The 18889-nt window shown below is 34.8% G+C and overlaps 1 protein-coding gene across 31 annotated transcripts in view; it reads right to left on the bottom strand.

Moving 5' to 3' along the window:
* CSNK1G3 (casein kinase 1 gamma 3) overlaps nucleotides 1–18889 on the bottom strand; it is a 102479-nt gene that overhangs the window by 36489 nt on the left and 47101 nt on the right. For all 31 annotated transcript variants that reach the window (XM_038008531.2, XM_073010729.1, XM_073010723.1 and 28 more), the window contains 2 exons: nucleotides 5692–5840; nucleotides 3260–3494 (listed from right to left, as the gene is read on the bottom strand). In XM_038008531.2, the coding sequence (XP_037864459.1) occupies nucleotides 3260–3494; nucleotides 5692–5840 (384 nt within the window). The remainder of the gene's footprint in view (nucleotides 1–3259; nucleotides 3495–5691; nucleotides 5841–18889) is intronic.

Raw genomic sequence — 18889 nt, forward strand, 5'->3', positions numbered from 1 at the left:
TGAAAACAAAAAATACCATAAGCCTAGAGTCAGGTCAGCTGTCAGGAAAGATGCCACATCCTATTGAGTTATGATTGAGAGACAGAGCAGGGACATGCTCTATAGAGTAGCTAAGGCTGAGGAGAATGGTTAGAGAAAAAGCTAAGATCAGGATCTGAAAGTTGGATTAGACGACTTCCAAGATCCTGTCCAAATCTGTGACAGCATATCTGAAGGTACTTTTGAGCAGCAGTGATGGATATATATTGATTGGTTCACATATCTATCTGTTGTGAGATGTTTAACAGTAACTGAAAGCAGAACAATATCTAAAAGCAGATAATTAAGTTTGTACTTTCTCTGATATGAATACTGAATGTGGCAAATATAATCTAGAAGTGACTTTTCAAGAAATAAAAGTAATTCAATAGGAAAGAATATATCATAGAAAGAACCTCATCCCCTATCTCACACGATATAAAAAATCAATTCTGATGGATCACAGATATAAAAAGCTAAAACTATAAAGCTTCTAGAAGAAAGCATAAAATGTAATGAAGGTAAAGATTTGTTTACTTTATCACATGAAGGTAAAGATTTGTTAGAATTCAAAAGGCAATAACCATAAACAAAAAAATGGATAAACTAGACTTCATAAATACTTAACAGTTCTGCTCATCAAAAGATACCATTAAGAAAATGAATAGGAGCAAGCCAAGACTGGAAGAAATTATTCACAATGCATATATATGACAAAATAATCATACCCAGAATATATAAAGAACTCTACAAATTAACAATGAAATGACACACACTTCTCAAAAGAAGATATACAAACAGCCAATAAATACATGAAACAGATCTCAGAAACAATAATCACAAGGAATTAAAAGACTACCCCTTGGCCACTAGAACAGCTACAATGAAAAAGACTGACAAACTCTAAACGTTGTCAAGAATATGAAAAAAACAAAATTCTCATTCATTATTGGTGGAAATAAAAAAAGGTATGAACACTCCCCAGAACAGACAGGTAGTTTCTTATAAAGTTAAATAATACCTGCCATAGGACCAAACTGAAAACTATGCCCACAAAAAGATTTGTAAGAATATTATACAAGTTTTATTCATAAGTCAAAAATTTAACCCAAATATCCATCAACATTTAAATGGATAAGCAGTCTGTGCTATGTTTATGCAATGGAATATTACTTAGCACTAAAAAAGAATGAACTACTGATATTTGCAAAACCACAGTTGAATCTTAAAGACATTATACCAACCAAAATAAGTTGGATGATTCTATTTATCTGAAGTAATAGAATCAGCAAAACTCAACTGTTGTGATACAAATCAGATCGGTGATTGCTTCTAGAAAAGGAGGGGAATGACTAAGATGGGTAAAATGGAAGTCTATAGGATAATGAAGGTGTTCTAAATCTCGATAGTGCTGTGGACTATGTAGTGTGCACATTCATTAATACTCACAAATTTATATAATCAAATGTTGTATACTTTACCCAATGTAAATTTTACTTCAAATAAAAAAAACTCTTCAATAAAATAAGAATTACAAATGCTATAATTCTATTAGACTTGCTATATAAAGTTGTATCACTTGGCAATCTGAAACTACTTTCTGAGTATCCTCAGCTTTTAAAAACAAGTAAATATATTATGAGTAGTGATAGCCAGATTTCTCACTGTTGGTTAAAAAAAAGATGCAAATATGGAAAAGGGATGGGAATTACAAATATAGAAAAAGGAAATACTGTTTTATACTGACAGACTGAAATTAAAAGTGTATCAGTGTAAACTCAAAATTTTTAACAGATATTAATGTATGTGTGTCACGCACACACATATATAGGCATATCTCTATATGTGTATGTATATACATACACGCACAAACATTTCCTAGTTCTGCTGCAGAAAGGGCCTGGCAGTAACAACATACCACAGTAATGAGCATATCCAGTGGCCAAATCTTGGCTTCTAAATACCATTATCCAATAAAAGGATTCAGAACTTCTTGGAGAAAAGGACTGATTATGGGGCTGTAGAAGAGAAACTGCAAGATGAGTTTATTTATAAGAACTTGTTGCACCAGAAAGAAAGAACTCAAAAGATTCATGAGAACATGTCAAAAGGACAGAGAAGCCAGCTTGAAGGGGCAACCAGTGGCCACATCTGGAACCCTTTGGCTATCAAAATAAATAATAATGCATTCAATACATTACATTAAATAAGGTAAGAATTAATAAGTTCATATAGACATAAGTCAATAACTGGGGGACAAGGGAAGGCTTCTGCTTACATTAGAATATCAACTGACAAATAAGGAAATATAAACATTAGAAATAATAGAGTTAGAAAATCATCAATGGATGCTAAATCTAGAGGGTAAAAATCTGATGAGGAACATGTTTACATAATCCCAAAATCTAACTACAAGAAACTTTTCAGTAGAGAAATTTGGCAGATATCACCCAAGCAAGCAATCCCAAACTGATGCACTAAGAACACATTACTTCTGTGATATTTGTGCTCAAAATGCCTACCCAAATCTAGTCAAAAAGAAATAACAGACCCAAATTGGAGATACCCTATAAAATAGCCTGAGCTCCTAAAAAATATTAAGGTCATGAGCCACAAAGAACGACTGAGGAACTGTTTCAGATGAAAATGATTTAAGGGATATGATAAATATGAACCTGGGTGAAGGAGGAATGCTATAAAAAAAATCCTGCAAAGTTGATATTGTTTTACCCTTTTTACCAATAAGAAACCCCTTAAAAAGGTTAAACTTGTCCAAAGTCACAGTTAGCATACAGGTAAGCCAGCTCTGCCCACCTCTAAAGTCATGTACTTATTAGGCTAGTTGCTATTTCTGTGGCTAGCCATACTGGAGAGCTATAGTCTCAATCCAATATTTCCACATGCATTAAATTCAGTTAAAATTTGGTATTCTCTCATATTTTGTAAGAGAAATAATTAAAAGAATCCCCATAACTGTACCAAAGATGCACACTTCAAGTTATATAAATACAAAAAATACAGTGAATGTAAAGATAGCTGTCACTCATTTACTCTATAGCAACTTACTTCCAAAGAGTTTTATTAAAATATAAGTGAAAGTAAATTCTAGGTAGATCTGATAAATGAAAATTATAATAAAAGCTATTGTAATCTGCAAAAACTGAACCATAACAAATAAAAACGCACAGTGTTAGCACAGCTGCTGAATTCAAACTTCCATACTTACGAAAGGTACACATACCTTTTCCTAAATGTGTGTTTATGCTCATATATCTAGCTGTTCCTGTAAGGCTCTTGTGTTCTCTGTATGGTATGTGTTTCTTTGTCTCTGGATCAATATATTCCTTTGCCAAACCAAAATCTATAATGTGAATAACTTGCTGGGTTTTGTTTCCTGGTCGTCCTATTAAGAAGTTCTCAGGTTTTACATCTCTGTATATCAAGTTCTTTGAATGGACATATTCCATGCGAGAAATCTTAGTTTAAGAAAAAAAGAAGAGAAGTTTTATTTTGGGCTTTGACTAGCCTAAGCAAGTATGATAAAGGCAAGACAGAATGAAAACATACAAAAGAAATAAATCAGAAATTGTTTCAACCCCTTAAAAGTAAAATGATGTCAGCCCATCGTTCTTCAAATACATATAGCAAATTACAATTTAAAATCTTTGCCTTTACTATTATGGTCACTGTTAAACAAGAGTATTTGAATTTTATGAATTCCTTTCATATCAGTAAGTCTGATTCAATCAACACTTTCAGAGGATGCTACTTCATAAAATCAAAAAGTCATACTGATACAAGACCTTGAACTCAAAAGTATAAGCAGACATATGCAAAACGTTGCAATATAGTCTTCCTTATCAATTCAATAACCAAGCAACTTTTACAAGTATAAAAACAACAGCACTATTCAGTATCTTTTTCTTTTTCATAATGTTTCCCTTACTTTTTCCTAGGTATTAAACATTTAAAAATGATTAATCTTAAAGTTAGAAAGATCTTAAAGCTAGAAAAGTCTGGAATCCAACTCTAATATTAATAATATAGCTCATTTTTATTAATTATTTTACAAATTCTCAATGTTCATTGTACAAACTGTCATAAAACAGAGTATTACAAATAAGAAAATAAAACTGCTTCACTTAGTGATAATCATGGTTAACAATGCAATGTAAACATATGGTTACACAGGTCATTTTCGTTTGCTTAACAAACTTTGCAGCATACAATATACAGTATTCTATGTCTATAGATTCTTAATGATATGAGCATTTTCAAGGTCATGAAATATTCTTTGTTTTGTTTGGGGGAGTTGTTTGGTTTTTTGGTGTTTGGTGTGTGGTGGGCGGTGCGGGGGGGGAGGAGCGGACAGGATCCCACACTCTGCCACCCAGGCTGGAATGCATAGCTTGCTGCAGCTTCAACCTTCAACCTCTGGGTTCAAGCAATCCTCCTGCCTCAACCTCCTCAGCAACTGGGACTACACAAGCACACCACCACACCCGGCCTTTTTTTTTTTTTTTTTTTTTTTTAATTTTTTGTAGAGATGGAGTCACACTAAGTTGCCCAGATCGATCTTGAACTCCTGGGCTCAAGTGATCCTCCAGCCTCAGCCTGCCAAAGCACTGGAATTACAGGCACAAGCCACCACACTTAGCCTATGAAACAATCTTTAATGCGCACTTTTTAATAGCTGCATATTTTCCTCTGGCTATTAATTTATTCAACTAACCCTGTTATTTCTGCACATTTGGGTTGCTTCTCATTTTTTTATTATAAACATCCTTTCATATAAAGCTTTAAGCACCTGTGAAAACATCCACAGGACAAATTTGTAGAAGTAGAATTAATGAGTCAATGAATAAAAACAATTTTAAGACTTCTGCAGCACACTTCTGTTGGCATTTATTTCAAAACTGCCTTAAAACATTCTCTAATTGTTATCCAATGAATTCCCTGAAGTCTAAGTAGTTTATCAAGACTCTCTAATTCATTAGTTTGCCACTTGTTTTTCCAGGTCATAAAGTCTATTACCAAAATTAAGAATCCATGTTTCTGGCCGGGCATGGTGGCTCACGCCTATAATCCCAGCACTTTGGAAGGCCAAGGCAGGTGGATTACAAGGTCAGATCGAGATCATCCTGACTAACATGGTGAAACCCCATCTCTACAAAAAATACAAAAAAATTGGCCAGGTGTGGTGGCACGCGCCTGTAGTCCCAGCTATTCGGGAGGCTGAGGCAGGAGAATAGCTTGAACCTGGGAGGCAGAGGTTACAGTAAGCCGAGATGTCACCACTGCTCTCCAGCCTGGGCAACAAAGCAAGACTCTATCTCAAAAAAAAAAAAAAGAAAAAAAAAATCTATGTTTCTGAGGTTCTCTTTTGAAGTATTCATCTTTTATATGAAGAAATGGCTAGTGACAACTTCATTATCAAACTGAGCATTTTGATCTTAAAGCAATTATTATATTAGTTTTCATACAAATAAAATATACTTGACTAGTTATTTTAAGTTACATGGATCCCAGAAAGACAGTATGAAAAGTAGAAACATTTGTATTAGGTCAAATGCTCTGTAAGACAATATCACAGAACTTTAAACTTTTAATATGAATTTGTGACCAACAACCATGTAATCGTTCAAACAACTTCAAACACCCTATTTTACTTACCAGTTGTATAGCTATCATGAGAACTGTTTTAAGAGAAAATGTTCTGTCACACAAGTCAAACAAGTCTTCCAAACTAGGTCCCAGTAGTTCCAGCACCATAGCATTGTATTTACCACAAGGGCCGAAATAGTAAACTTGAGGTATACCATCTGGGGGAAAAGAAATACTCATTTAATAATTTCACCATCTTAAATACTAAGGTTTTCCTCTTAAAAACTGGTTTTAAAATTTAGTTTCAGGAACTAAAGCAGTACTATCACTTTTTCCAAATACGTAACTTTTCCTGACCAAACCTCCCCACCTCCCAATACCTTCTCTTTGATGTTCACACTGTAGCCTGGATACACCTCTATTGCAGCTGCGTGACTGAATTACATCATAAACAGTACTTCATTCTTTCTCTCTACCACCTTACTACTGGACAAAAGCTGGGCTTTTTAGCTTTATATTTCCATAGCCTGGAGAAACGCTTAGCACACAGTTAAAAGATTCCAGTTCTTTTGAACAAGAGAGTCGCTACTGGCTTTAATAACCCTGTGGTAGGCATACTGCTAAGATCACCACTGTCAAGATTCCCATCCTCTGGTTTATACACCTTGTATAAACGCCTCCCCTTGAAAGTGGGCAGGATTCCTAGGATCTCACTATTGTGACCAGGCTAACTTATATGGCAGATATAATCAAGGCTCCCATCAGTTGACTGTAAGTTGATCAAAAGGAGGAGAATCCTGATGGACCTGACCTATTCAGGTGAGCCTTTAAAAAGATGGTCTAGAAGTCAGAGATATTGGAAACAGCAGAGAAACTCTCCTGCTGGCCTTAAAGCAGCAAACCACCATGGTGTGGAGCGAGCTACATGCCAGATAGGAATCCTCGAGGAAGTAAGGGCCACAGTTCTATTGCCATGAGGAATTGAATTCTGAAAAGAACCAGTGAACTTAGGAGAGAGTACTGAGGCTCATGTAAGATTGTAGTCCAGGCTTACACCTTAATTTCCACATGGTAAGACTCTAAACAGATGACCCAGCTAAGCCATGCATGTATTCCTGACCCACAGAAATTGTGAGATAGTAAAGTCTTTCATTTTAAGCCAGTAAGAGCTAGTAATAATTCATTATGAAGCTATATAGAATAATACAAACTCCAAATATGAAGTCTGAATGCCCAGAAGTCATCTGTATTTTATTTTCAGAACTAACAGATTCCCAATAAACTGAAATATAAGTGATCAATTTACTTTATATGGAAGTTGTCAGAATCAAAACGGAGTCACTTATATTAAAACCCTGACAAACAGAGCTAGGGAAGGAGATGAAGGGAGGGTTCTCACACATATATATGCCTGATAACAAGAACTATCACATAAGACTGCAAAAACCACAACCTGGAACAAAAGCCACCACAACCTTACAAAAAATTACTCTGCAAGGACATCTGCCCAGGAAGTGCCTGTCCAACCATGGACTGATGCCATTCTTGTTAATGATCCTTGTAGCCAAGGATAATCTCTCAAAACAACTTATGTGACCCTCCTCATTTTTCCTTTAAAAATTTTTGTCTTCCTTTACCTCCCTGAATATACTCACATATATTCCCACTGAAATGCCCACTCCTAAATAACTATCATTTTCTTTTAGACAGTCTCCCTCTCTATTATTTAGTTTGAAACTTAACACTGCATTTATCTATTAGCATGAAAAAATGAACTTCTTCCACCACAAATGTCTCAGTTTTACTTCCGAGTGATTTTTTTCAATATATTGAAAGAGAAAACAAATCTAATGAAAACTTCTCATTCTTTTTAATAAAAAGTTTTTTTAAATATAACATTCTTATTATTTACCCTATTATTTTGAATATAAATTATTGCAGGACAGAACAGAAAACAATGAACTAAAAATCAAGACAACTACATTCTTAGTGTCTAACCTAATATTCATCAGCTGTGTGGCTAGCTTGTCATTCAACCTCTCAAGTGGGCCTCTGTTTACTAATCTATAATAATATTAGTGATTTGGATAAGACAAGTATTTCTTGGATATGAATATGAGTGAGGCAGCAGAACATCTACAGGTGGGAATGTAAGCTAGTGTAATCACTGTAGTCCCAGCTTCTCGGGAGGCTGAAGTAGGAGGATCGCTTGAACCCAGGAGGTGGAGGTTGCAGTGAGCCAAGATCACGCCACTGCACTCCAGCCTGGGTGACAGAGCAAGATTCTTTCTCAAAAAAAAAAAAAAAAAAAAAAAGAGAGAGATAGTGTAATCATAGCAGGAATGGATACAAATTCAAACTGCATACATGGTGCCCTCCCCAGAAACGGAGATTCTAATACACCCCAATATGTATATATCAGGACCCCCTGCAAACACACACACATCACACATGCTTGTCCCATCTCCTCCTGCTACTTGGAATCAAAGCCACTCCTACCACAGCCACTCTTATATGTATTTGTCATATCTACCCCTCACATGTGTAAAGGCAGAGAAAAGGTTCAGAAACAGGGAATGAGAGGCTTGTTAAGTTTATTCCAACTCTAAAATCCTGCCTTTACAATGCTATATACATTAAGAGGCTGGAGATGCAATTAAGATTTACAAACGGCTCTCAGCTACTAAGCTTTTAAAATTCTTTCCATAATGCTTTTTCCCCCTCTCTGCCACTGAAAGTTATTAATTTACATCCTCTCAATTTAACAATCTCTAATAACTTATTCCACTCCAGTTTGTTACTTCTGATATGCAGGGTGCATGGAAATTAGATCAAAACTTGGTAGAACTATATACAAAATGTAAAAATAAAAAGGTTTTGAACTTCTTCAATGAAAGGACTGCCGGCTGGGTGCGGTAGCTCATGCCTGTAATCCCAGTACTTTGGGAGGCTGAGGTGGGTAGATCATTTGAGGTCAGAAGTTTGAAACCAGCCTGGCCCACGTGGTGAAACCCCGTCTCTACTAAAAATACAAAACGGCCAGGCATGGTGACATGCGTCTGTAATGCCAGCTACTTGGGAGGCTGAGGCAGGAGAACTGCATGAACCCAGGAGGTGGAGGTTGCAATAAGTCAAGATTGCTCCACTGCACTCCAGCCTGGCTGACACAGCAAGACTCCATCTCAAAAAGAAAAAAAAAAAGGACTGTCAAAAGGTTCTCTACTTCCTTCTGAATCACCATCTATATTCCCAATAGTTAATGTTGTTGAGAAATGACTTCTGAGTATAACAGACAGCAGTGTATTTTGGTTTATAAAATGACTGTTTTTTTCAAAAGTTTTCAACAGTTTCCAAAACAGGAAAACCATTTAAGGAATTTCACTGTCTTAATTAATTTAACAAATACTTACTGAACATATACTATAACTTTATGGGACTGGGTTGGGCATTACAGATATGTAAGTGAATGAGAGACCATGCTAAGAATGCTTTAATCCAGGAATACAAAGTTGGGTTAATATTTAAAAATCCACCAATATAATTCACCATAATAACAGAAGAAATGGCAAAAACCATAAGACCATCTTAATGGGTGCTAAGAAAGCATTTGATATAACACTCAAAAATTTGGAATAGAAGGTTTCTAAATCTGATAAAGGGAATACAGGAAAAACTACCAGCTAACATCACATTTAATGGTGAAAGACGGAATGCTTTCCATTAACGATTGAGAGCAAATCAAGAACATTCACTTTTAACTTTGCTATTCAAGAGTACAATGAAGCAAAATAAATAAATAAAAAGCATTCTCAAGAATGAATGAAGAGACTCTTACTTCAAGAAAACCTGACATTTATTACCAATAATAAAATTAAAGCTTTCAAGCAATTCGAATTTTGTAAAAATTTTTATATGCTATGAAGACCTTGACAGTTTTCCAATACTTAAAAACTTGTTCTGATGGAACTATGGTGATATTAGCTATTATGATTTAATGTTGGGTAGTGAAATGTGTTAGTATTTGAAATACATGCATAACTCAATGAACCAGTGTCCTCCAAAAGATAATGCATATAGTTACAAAATCACACATGGGTAAATGGTTCATTCAAACTACAATGGATTTTAATGAATGAGAGCAGAAAAGGTTTTTTGGTATGATTTCTATACTCTACATTGTAACTGACCTTTAAGAAATGACTACTTGTCAAATTTTGGTGTAGTTTCAAAGGCATATTCATAATTTAAAAATTAATTAGTCAAGACTGACAGCTGTGGGTTAAAACATTGATGAGAAGAGAAAGTAGTACATTTTTGGAGGAAAATTACCCTATCCTTTTGCTTTTGGCGGAAAATTACCCTATCCTTTCCAAAGTAAGCATAAGTATGCATATAATGATGTTCAAGCTTCACTGTTTGTTACAGTTACAAAAAGAATTGGCAGCTACCTAAAAATCCACCAATTCTATGCTAATTAAACAAAGTATTAGCTTGGTGCAAATGTAATTGCAGTTTTTACACTGTTGGAATTTGCCGTTTGATATTGAAATACATTATTAAATGTGGTCATGTTATACATCATTTTAATGCGTGTTTCTCATTTTATTATTTTTGCTAATGACTTATTGTTGTTTACTTAAAATTTATTTTAGACTATGGAAATGTTAGACAAAAAGCAAATTTGAGTGATTTCCTTATTTGAGTTCAAAAATGGGTCGTAAGACAGTGGAAACAACATGCAACATCAACAATGCATTTGCCCCAGGAACTGCTAACAAACATACAGTATAGTGATGGTTCAAGAAGTTTTACAAAGGAGACAAGAGCCTTGAAGATGAGGAGCATAGTGGTTGGCCATCAGAAGCTGACAATGACCAACTGAGGGCAATCATCAAAGCTGATCCTCTTACAACTATCTTATATAGTTGCCAAAGAACTCATCATCGACCTTTCTATGGTTGTTCAGCATTTGAAGCAAGTTGGAAAGGTGAAAAAGGTCAATTAGTGGGTGCCTCATGAGCTGAGCAAAAATTTTTTTTGAAAACATCCTTTTGACGTGTCATCTTCTCTTACTTCACACAACAATGAACCATCTCTCAATCGTATTGTGACGTGAGACAAAGAATGGATTTTATATGACAACCGGTGACAACCAGCCCAGTGGATGAACCGAGAAGAAGCTCCAAAGCACTTCCCAAAGCCAAACTTGCACCGAAAAAAGGTCATAGTCGCGTTTGGTGGTCGGCTGCTGGACTGATCCACTACAGCTTTCTGAATCCCAGCGAAACCATTACATCTGAGAAGTATGCTCAGCAAATCAATGAGATGCACCGAAAACTGCAATGCCTGCAGCTGGCATTGGACAACAGAAAGGACGCAATTCTTCTCCATCACAACACCAACCACACACTGCACAACAAATGCTTCAATGGGCTATGAAGTTTTGCCTCAACTGCCATATTCACCTGACCTCTCACCAACCAACTACTACTTCTTCAAGCATCTTGAAAACTTTTTGCAGGGAAAACGTTTCCACAACCAGCAAGATGCAGTAAAAATGCTTTCTAAGAGTTCATCAAATCCCAAAGCACCAATTTTTACGCTACATGAACAAACAAACTTATTTCTTGTTGGCAAAAAATGTGTTGACTGTAATGGTTCCTATTTTGATTAATAAAGATGTGCTTGAGACCAGTCATAATGACTTAAAATTCTTAGCCCGAAACTGCAATTATGTTTGCACCAACCTAATATGTCATACCCATTCTATGGAATATAATACAGCCTTCAACTATCTTTGGAGATAACTGTAAAAGACAAACTTTTATTACCTCTTATAATACTGATTAAAATTTTTGTTGTTTTAAACCATGTATTACTTAAAAAAGATTTTTTTTTTAAATGGAGTCTCACTGTATTGCCCAGACTGGAATACAGTGGTGCGATCTCAGCTCACCACAACCTCCGCTTCCCAGTTCAAGGGATTCTCCTGCCTCAGCCTCCCAAAATAGCTGGGATTATAAGCACCTGCCACCACACCCAGCTAATATTTTTACTGTATTTTTAGTAGAGACAGGGTTTCCCTATGTTGGCCAGGATGGTCTCAAACTCCAAACCTCAAGTGATCCACCCACCTCGGCCTCCCAAAGTGCTGGGATTACAGGTGTGAGTCACCACGCCTGTCCTTAAAATATTTCTAATGAGTCATTGATATGGTTTGGCTGTGACCCCACCCAAGTCTCATCTGGAATTGTAACTCCCACAATTTCACATGTTGTGGGAACCCAGTGGGAGGTGACTGAATTATGGGATTGGGTCTTTCCTGTACCGGTCTTGTAATAGTGAATGAGTCTCACAAGATCTGAAGGCTTTAAAAACGGGAGTTTGCCTGCACAAGCTCTTGTCTGCCAGTGAGATGTGCCTTTCACCTTCCGCCATGATTGTGAGGCCTCCCCAGCCACATGGAACTGTAAGTCTAATAAACCTCTTTCTTTTGTAAATTGCCCCATCTCGGGTATGTCTTTATCAATCAGCAGCAAGAAAACGGACTAATACAGTCATTAAACATACATATGAATAGAAAAGATAATACAAGAAAAAAGCAGAAAGCTAACAGATTACTGGAAGCACTGGTGATTTCTACTTTCACTTTTTAAAAAAAAAAACTTTTCCTAATTTTTATTATGAATGTATGCTATTTTTGCAATCAGGAAAAAAAAATGCTTTCTTTTTTCTAGGACCATAAAGAAAAACTTAAAATGATATTTACATCAAACTATAATTTTATTTCCCAGAACAAGTCTGGACAGTTTTTTGTTTTGTTTTGTTTTAATCACTGAGCAAGCAACTTAAATTTTTAAGAGTTAAGAAGAACTGCAACTAACAAATAGAGGTTGAGGCAGGGTACACCCTAAGCAAAAACAAACCAAAACCACCACAGCAACGTAAATGGTAGGTTGTATCACAAGGTAGAGATTTTTTAGAAATGAGAGAGGTAAGGAAAAACAGGGCACGAGAGGCTCAGAAAGAAGGTTTGTTCTTATACCTAGCGAATTTTCAATTATAAAATCTTACTCCACCCATTCCAGTGGTTCTAAAATTATTTTTATTTGAGACTAATATAAAAAGCAATCCGCTGTGAATTCATGAAAGTTAGGTCTGATAATTTCCAATATCTTTACTTTTCAAGAGAAGTTTATTTTTCCCAAAAGCTCAAGGAGTATGAATACAAAATTCACATATCTGAAAATATAATCTCACCCTCACTCTACAAAAATTCACTTCATTAAATATCTCATTTAATATGTTAGTGTTCCTTTTAAGTGACAAAACAAAATTAAGTCACACAACAGTAATGCATAGGAACTATTAAAGACTGCTTGGTACTTTGTGTCAAGTTTTTAAATACTTCAGCTCCTAACAGGTAAGTTAAGTAGACCATTAAGGAAATAATATCATGATCCATTTCACAGTAGTATCATGATCCATTTTCAGGTCTAGAATTCTTCATGTAAAATGTAAAATACTGATACAGTTTGGATGTTGTACCCTCTAAATCTTACGTTGAGTTATAACCCTCAGAGTTAAAGGTGGGGCCTGATGGGAGTTAACTGGGTTACTGGGGCAGATCCCTCATGGGTTTGTGCTGTTCTCATGATTGTGAGTTCTTATGAGATTTGGTTTAAAAGTGTGTGGTACCTCCCCCTCACTTTCTCTCTCTCTCTCGCTCCCACACTCTCCACGTGATAAGCTGGCTTCCCCTTGCCTTCTGCCATGACTGTAAGATTCCTGAGGCCTTACAAGAAGTTGAACAGATGCCTGGCACCATGCTTCCTATACAGCCTACAGAACCATGAGCCAATTAAACCTCTTTTCTTATAAATTACCCAGACTCCAGCATTTCTTTATAGCAACACAAGAACAGCCTAACACAAATAGGAAGAACTAGAACAAAAGTACTAACAAACTTATTAGGAAATTTAAACTTCCTGATTTAATTTAAACAGCTCTGATTAAGAAAACCTAAATCATGGCTAGAAATGCTAAGTACAGAATTATCACACAGTATTACCCTATCTTTTTTTAAGGTAATTTTGCATTAAGGCATTCTTAACCTTTAGCACAAATGCTCCTAGGTCAACAGTTTTCAACATGTGGCCTGAAGCTCCTGAGGACAGGGGTGGTCCGTGAGACCCTTGCAGGAAGTCAGAAATATCAGAATTATTTTGTAATAACACAAATATTTTTTTTCACTCTCATTCCAGAGACTATGGGACTTGTGTTATCACAATATACTAAATGCAGAAGATATGGGAATCTAGCTGTTTACTATTAAGCCAGACATTAAAAGAGATTTGCAAAATCTGTAAAATGATGTTACTTTTCTCACTGTTTTTATTTTGGAAAGTATATCAACAAAATTGCCTTGATTTTAAAATGTCTCAATTATTATTTTTATTTTAAACAAATATAGCAACATTCTTATATTTCTGTGTTAATTTCTAATATGGTAAATATCAATAGCTAAGACCCACAACAACAAAAGTGCTCTGACATACTCAAAAAGGGTAAGAGCATAAAAGAATCCCAAGACCCAGAAATTTAAGAAGTGCTGTCCTAGCTGAATAGTAAGCGCTACTATGAACCAACAGGTGTACTGAGTTACAGACTTGGTAACAGTCCTTCCACTAAAAGACCACAATATCTGCCTGTAGTAGTTAAATTCTATCAGTTAACCCCAAATAAAAGGAATCAAGTTAGCCCACTGTAAAAAAGAGCAACAGTCCTTTCTGTGAATGATTTAATTTACACATGTAGAAAATATTCTAACATTCAAACAACATTAAAAAAATAACATCACCGACAAACAAAAATTTATCCGTTGCAAAAACTGAAAAGAATTTAGGTTGTTACCCAATTTGGGCCTATAAAATTTAAGGAAAAAATGGACTCTATGATTCTTCCCCCCCACCCCGTCCCTAAGCTACAAGCTTACAAATCTTTTATTCTTACAACGCGTTATATAACACTTAAAGCAAAACTAAATATGAAATTTTCGTAATTTTTCATGGTTTTATACTTTCTATCTTTTTACTATTGCAGGAGGAATTACAAAAATTATGTATATTTAGTAATACCCTATTCAAAAGTATGGTTTGCTTTTTAAGATTCCTATGTGCTTAATCACTGAAAATACTATAGTATTCACACCACACAGAACCACACCAACACCTGCACCATATAAACCAAACTAAAACCACTATCAGGTAACACCTCTTTCTTACTGATAATGCATAACATTCTTCAAATGTACCCATTCTCCATAAACTACAACTTTAACAGAAAAAAAAGTACACTTCCATCTACTATGATAGTAGTACCAATGTAAGTATATATTCACATATAAATAAATGTTTAGCAATGCAAAACCTGTAGATATTTCCATACAGAGAGACCTCTTTAAAGAATCAGAAGTATTACATATTTTTAAAGACTTCTTCTAAAAGCAACTTAGCTATGATAGAAAAAGGAATTCTAAGAATATGCTACATAAACTGTTGGTTATCTGGGCTGAGATTAAGTTTACTGACTAACCCACTCATATCATATTTTCATTATTTTTGTTAATAACAAAATACAGTAATATTATAAGTATTTATTCACTGAACTTTCATGCTTTTTACAGTACTTCTTTTCAATTTTACCAAACAACAGCTTATAATATACATAGAGCAGAATTTTTTGAATGTCTTACCTAAAACATGGTCTGAGAAACTTGATCTGGTAACTGTGAATTAAATCAGTTTTAGATACTACTGAATGGTTTACACCCACAACTTTTAACAAAGTTTATACTATTACCCATAATACTTCTCAAAAGTGAACAGTACAATAAAATTTCCGTGCATTACAAAATCACCACCGTTCATTTAACCAGCAGATGGAACTAAATTGTCTTGAAAGTGAAAATGTAGGCATCTATAAACCAGAGTAAAAAATGTAGGGAGTACATAAATCCAGACTTTATAACAAGGCACAAATCAAGAAGGCAGAAGGATCATCATAAAGAAGAACGAGGGGGCTTTTCAAACACCTTTCGAAAGGCAACATTTTTATAAAGAGTTATAATTTTAGTAACAGCACCTGTGGCTACCATCAAATTATTGCTTAGAACTACATAGTACAAGGAATCTCAACAAGTCAAGCCACTTGAGAAATGATGATTTAACATATGCATGGTGTCAAACAGTATTTTTAATATCATTTCCATAGTTAGAGATTTGCCAAGAATAGTAATTTATGACAGAGAAAAAGTTCATTAACTTCCCCTGATAAGTAGTAATTTATGACAGAAAAAAGGTTTTATTTCCTATGATTAAAAATATCAGCTAATTAAGATGTTCCAGGAATACATTAACTGCAGTTTCTCCTAATGTAGCCTATTTAAACTAATGTCAAAAAAAATTAAGAAGTGTTACTCAGAATCACAGATCTTCAAAAACAAATTTCCCATAAATTTCAAATATGTTCTATGCATTTTCATGAAATATCAACAATTCAAATATACTTTATTTTCAAGTAAATGAAGAAACTGAGTTAATTCTAATAATTAAAGCCCACCCTTCTCAAGAAAGTGATTAATTTTAGATGGCTGAGTTGTACAGTTCAGTAAGTTTTAATATAAAAATTTCTGCATATCTCCTTGGTTACCACTTCCATTAATTAGAAAATTCTCATCAATAATTTTTTCCTTTGATCTCTAGTTGTCTAAAATGAGAAAATAAATTTACCTAATCATAGGATAACACAAATGAAATTAATTTTAAAAATTTAAAAATGTGAAATTGTATTATTTGTCCAGAAATAGAATAAACTCAAAATTAATAATATAATGATTTTGTGTAATATTAAAATATCACAGGATCACAGAAGTTAGAAAACTATAGGAAATTTGAAGATTATATATCCCAACTTTGCATCTAATGAAAGAAAACAGTCTATTATTGTTATTTAAGAATTTATTCTTTCAACCATTTACCAAGAACCTACAACTGCCAATCATTCTGCTACCAAGAAGAAAAAGATGAACATATCATTATCACTGCCCTCAAAGAGTTCAAAACTCAGTGGAGAAGGCATAGACAAATAATAATTACCACATGATAAAAGAAAAATAAAGGTTTCAAAGGTTTTCATATTCAAAATAATATCAGATCAAATAGGAGGCTTTTCTGGAGAGGGAAATATGTCAGAAAACGCACTGCTAAGCAGGTGACATTTAGCTAAGGCTTAAAGAAAAAAGCAATTCATTAGAAAAGAAAGATATTCCAGAAAGAATACAGACATGTGAAAATAGTAAGATCTACTCAAGGAATAGTAAGTGTAGTGCAACTGAAAAGTAGGTAAGTAGAAAGAGAAAGAAATTCGGACTTTATACCAAATGATGTGCCCCTATGTGCAGGTAGAGGTAAAAAGGGCGTTGAGATATTCAAGAGGAAGCCCAATTCGAAGAAAAGTGACAATGGGGACTGGAAGAGAATGAAGTCAAGAGAGACTTTAAGAGACAAAACTGACAGAACTTTACTACACCAATACACCAAAATCAGAGGAGGCTAACATTTCAGCTTGAACAGATGTGGAACTAATGGAAGCAGGTAATCCAAAAGACCAAGCAGGAAGGTCTTTTAAGAGAGAGAGAAATTGTTGAGAAAATAAGGGCAAAAGAAGGTAGGGAACTCATTCCAGCTATATGAATTTCTAATTTCAGTAGGGATATTCATATACAGCTAGACTTAAAGAATGGAAGCAGGAGATAAAGAACTCGAAGTTAACTTTACACAAATAGTAACTTCATTTCTTCCTCCTTCCCTACTGTTACAAAAAATCCAGGATTGCAGGATGAAGCCACACACTAAGGTTAGGAGCCTGGTTCCTTACTTTTGAGCAGCTGTACCAACCCTACAATTGCCCACCTCTGAACTCATTTGTCTCACATTACATACCTTTACTTGTTTAAGCTACGGCAGCCACAATTTCTGTTATTAAGAGTCAAATCTATTTAAAACCAATGGAGTGGTCCACACAACTTTGTTCTTGCTATTCTTTTCTTGTCAACCTCTATACTCTCCTCAGGGAGATCTTATCCATTTCTTTAGCTTTAAAAACCATCTATGTGCTGATGACTCCCAAATCTAGGTCTTCATTTGACTCAATGAATACTGAGTAGATGTGACAAAACAAGACTATTCAATACATTAAATTTTTGCTATCACAGAGAGTGAAAATGGTATAAAACAATATTCTAATCCTATGCAAAGCTAAATAATGTAAAGAGGGATATCATCAGAGAAGCTACATAAAGAGAAAGAAAGAAGCATGGATTTACAGGAGGATCAAAACCCAAACAGGCAAAACCAAATTGTGTATTTTTTCACAGATACCTCACTAAATAATTCTAAACAAATCCATTTTCAATTTCTTTGTGGTAAAATACACATAGAACTTATCATTTAAACCATCTTTAAGTGGACAGTTCAGTGGTATTAAGTACATTTACCTTATTGTACAACCATCACCACTATCCATCCATCTCCAAAATGTGTTCATCATCCCATATTGAAACTCTTACCCAGTGAACAATAATTCCCCATTTCTGCCCTCTCCCCAAGCCCCCAGAAAACACCATTCTACTTTCTGCCTCTATGAATTTGACTATTCTAAGTGCCTCATGTAAGCGGAATTTATTTGTCCTTTGTCTATTTTTGTTGGTGAGTTTTAGAAGTTCTTTATATATGCTAGATGTTACTTAAATCTATTTTTAAAGAGAATACTAACAAACAAATTGCTATATAAATGAAATTCAGCAAACCATAGGAAAATTACAGGCTTAGTTACTCTAAATAGCCCGTTTATAATTAAGAGCAGTCTGAAAATATAATCTTTTCAGATACGAATTCCAAAATCAAACTGTTTAAAAGTCATCAGTTCTTCCAAAACAATTAAGCACTCTTGATGTTCTACAAAGCTCACAAAGGTACTTGAAAATGCTTTCATAAAATTCACGAATGACCGAAAAAAAACACAAAAAACACGCTCAAATTCACGACTCGTACAAAATACTCTAAAATACCCACACGTGTCAGAGCTCAGAGCCACATGATGCACACCTTCAGTAAGACCATTTGTATTTCAATCTATGTAAATGACACCCATAGAGCACAGAGGAGCATAGCACCCTTAGTAAATAGAGACTACCCTGTAAATGGTG

This window comes from Chlorocebus sabaeus, chromosome 23, assembly GCF_047675955.1.
Source record: "Chlorocebus sabaeus isolate Y175 chromosome 23, mChlSab1.0.hap1, whole genome shotgun sequence".
Lineage (NCBI taxonomy): Eukaryota > Metazoa > Chordata > Mammalia > Primates > Cercopithecidae > Chlorocebus > Chlorocebus sabaeus.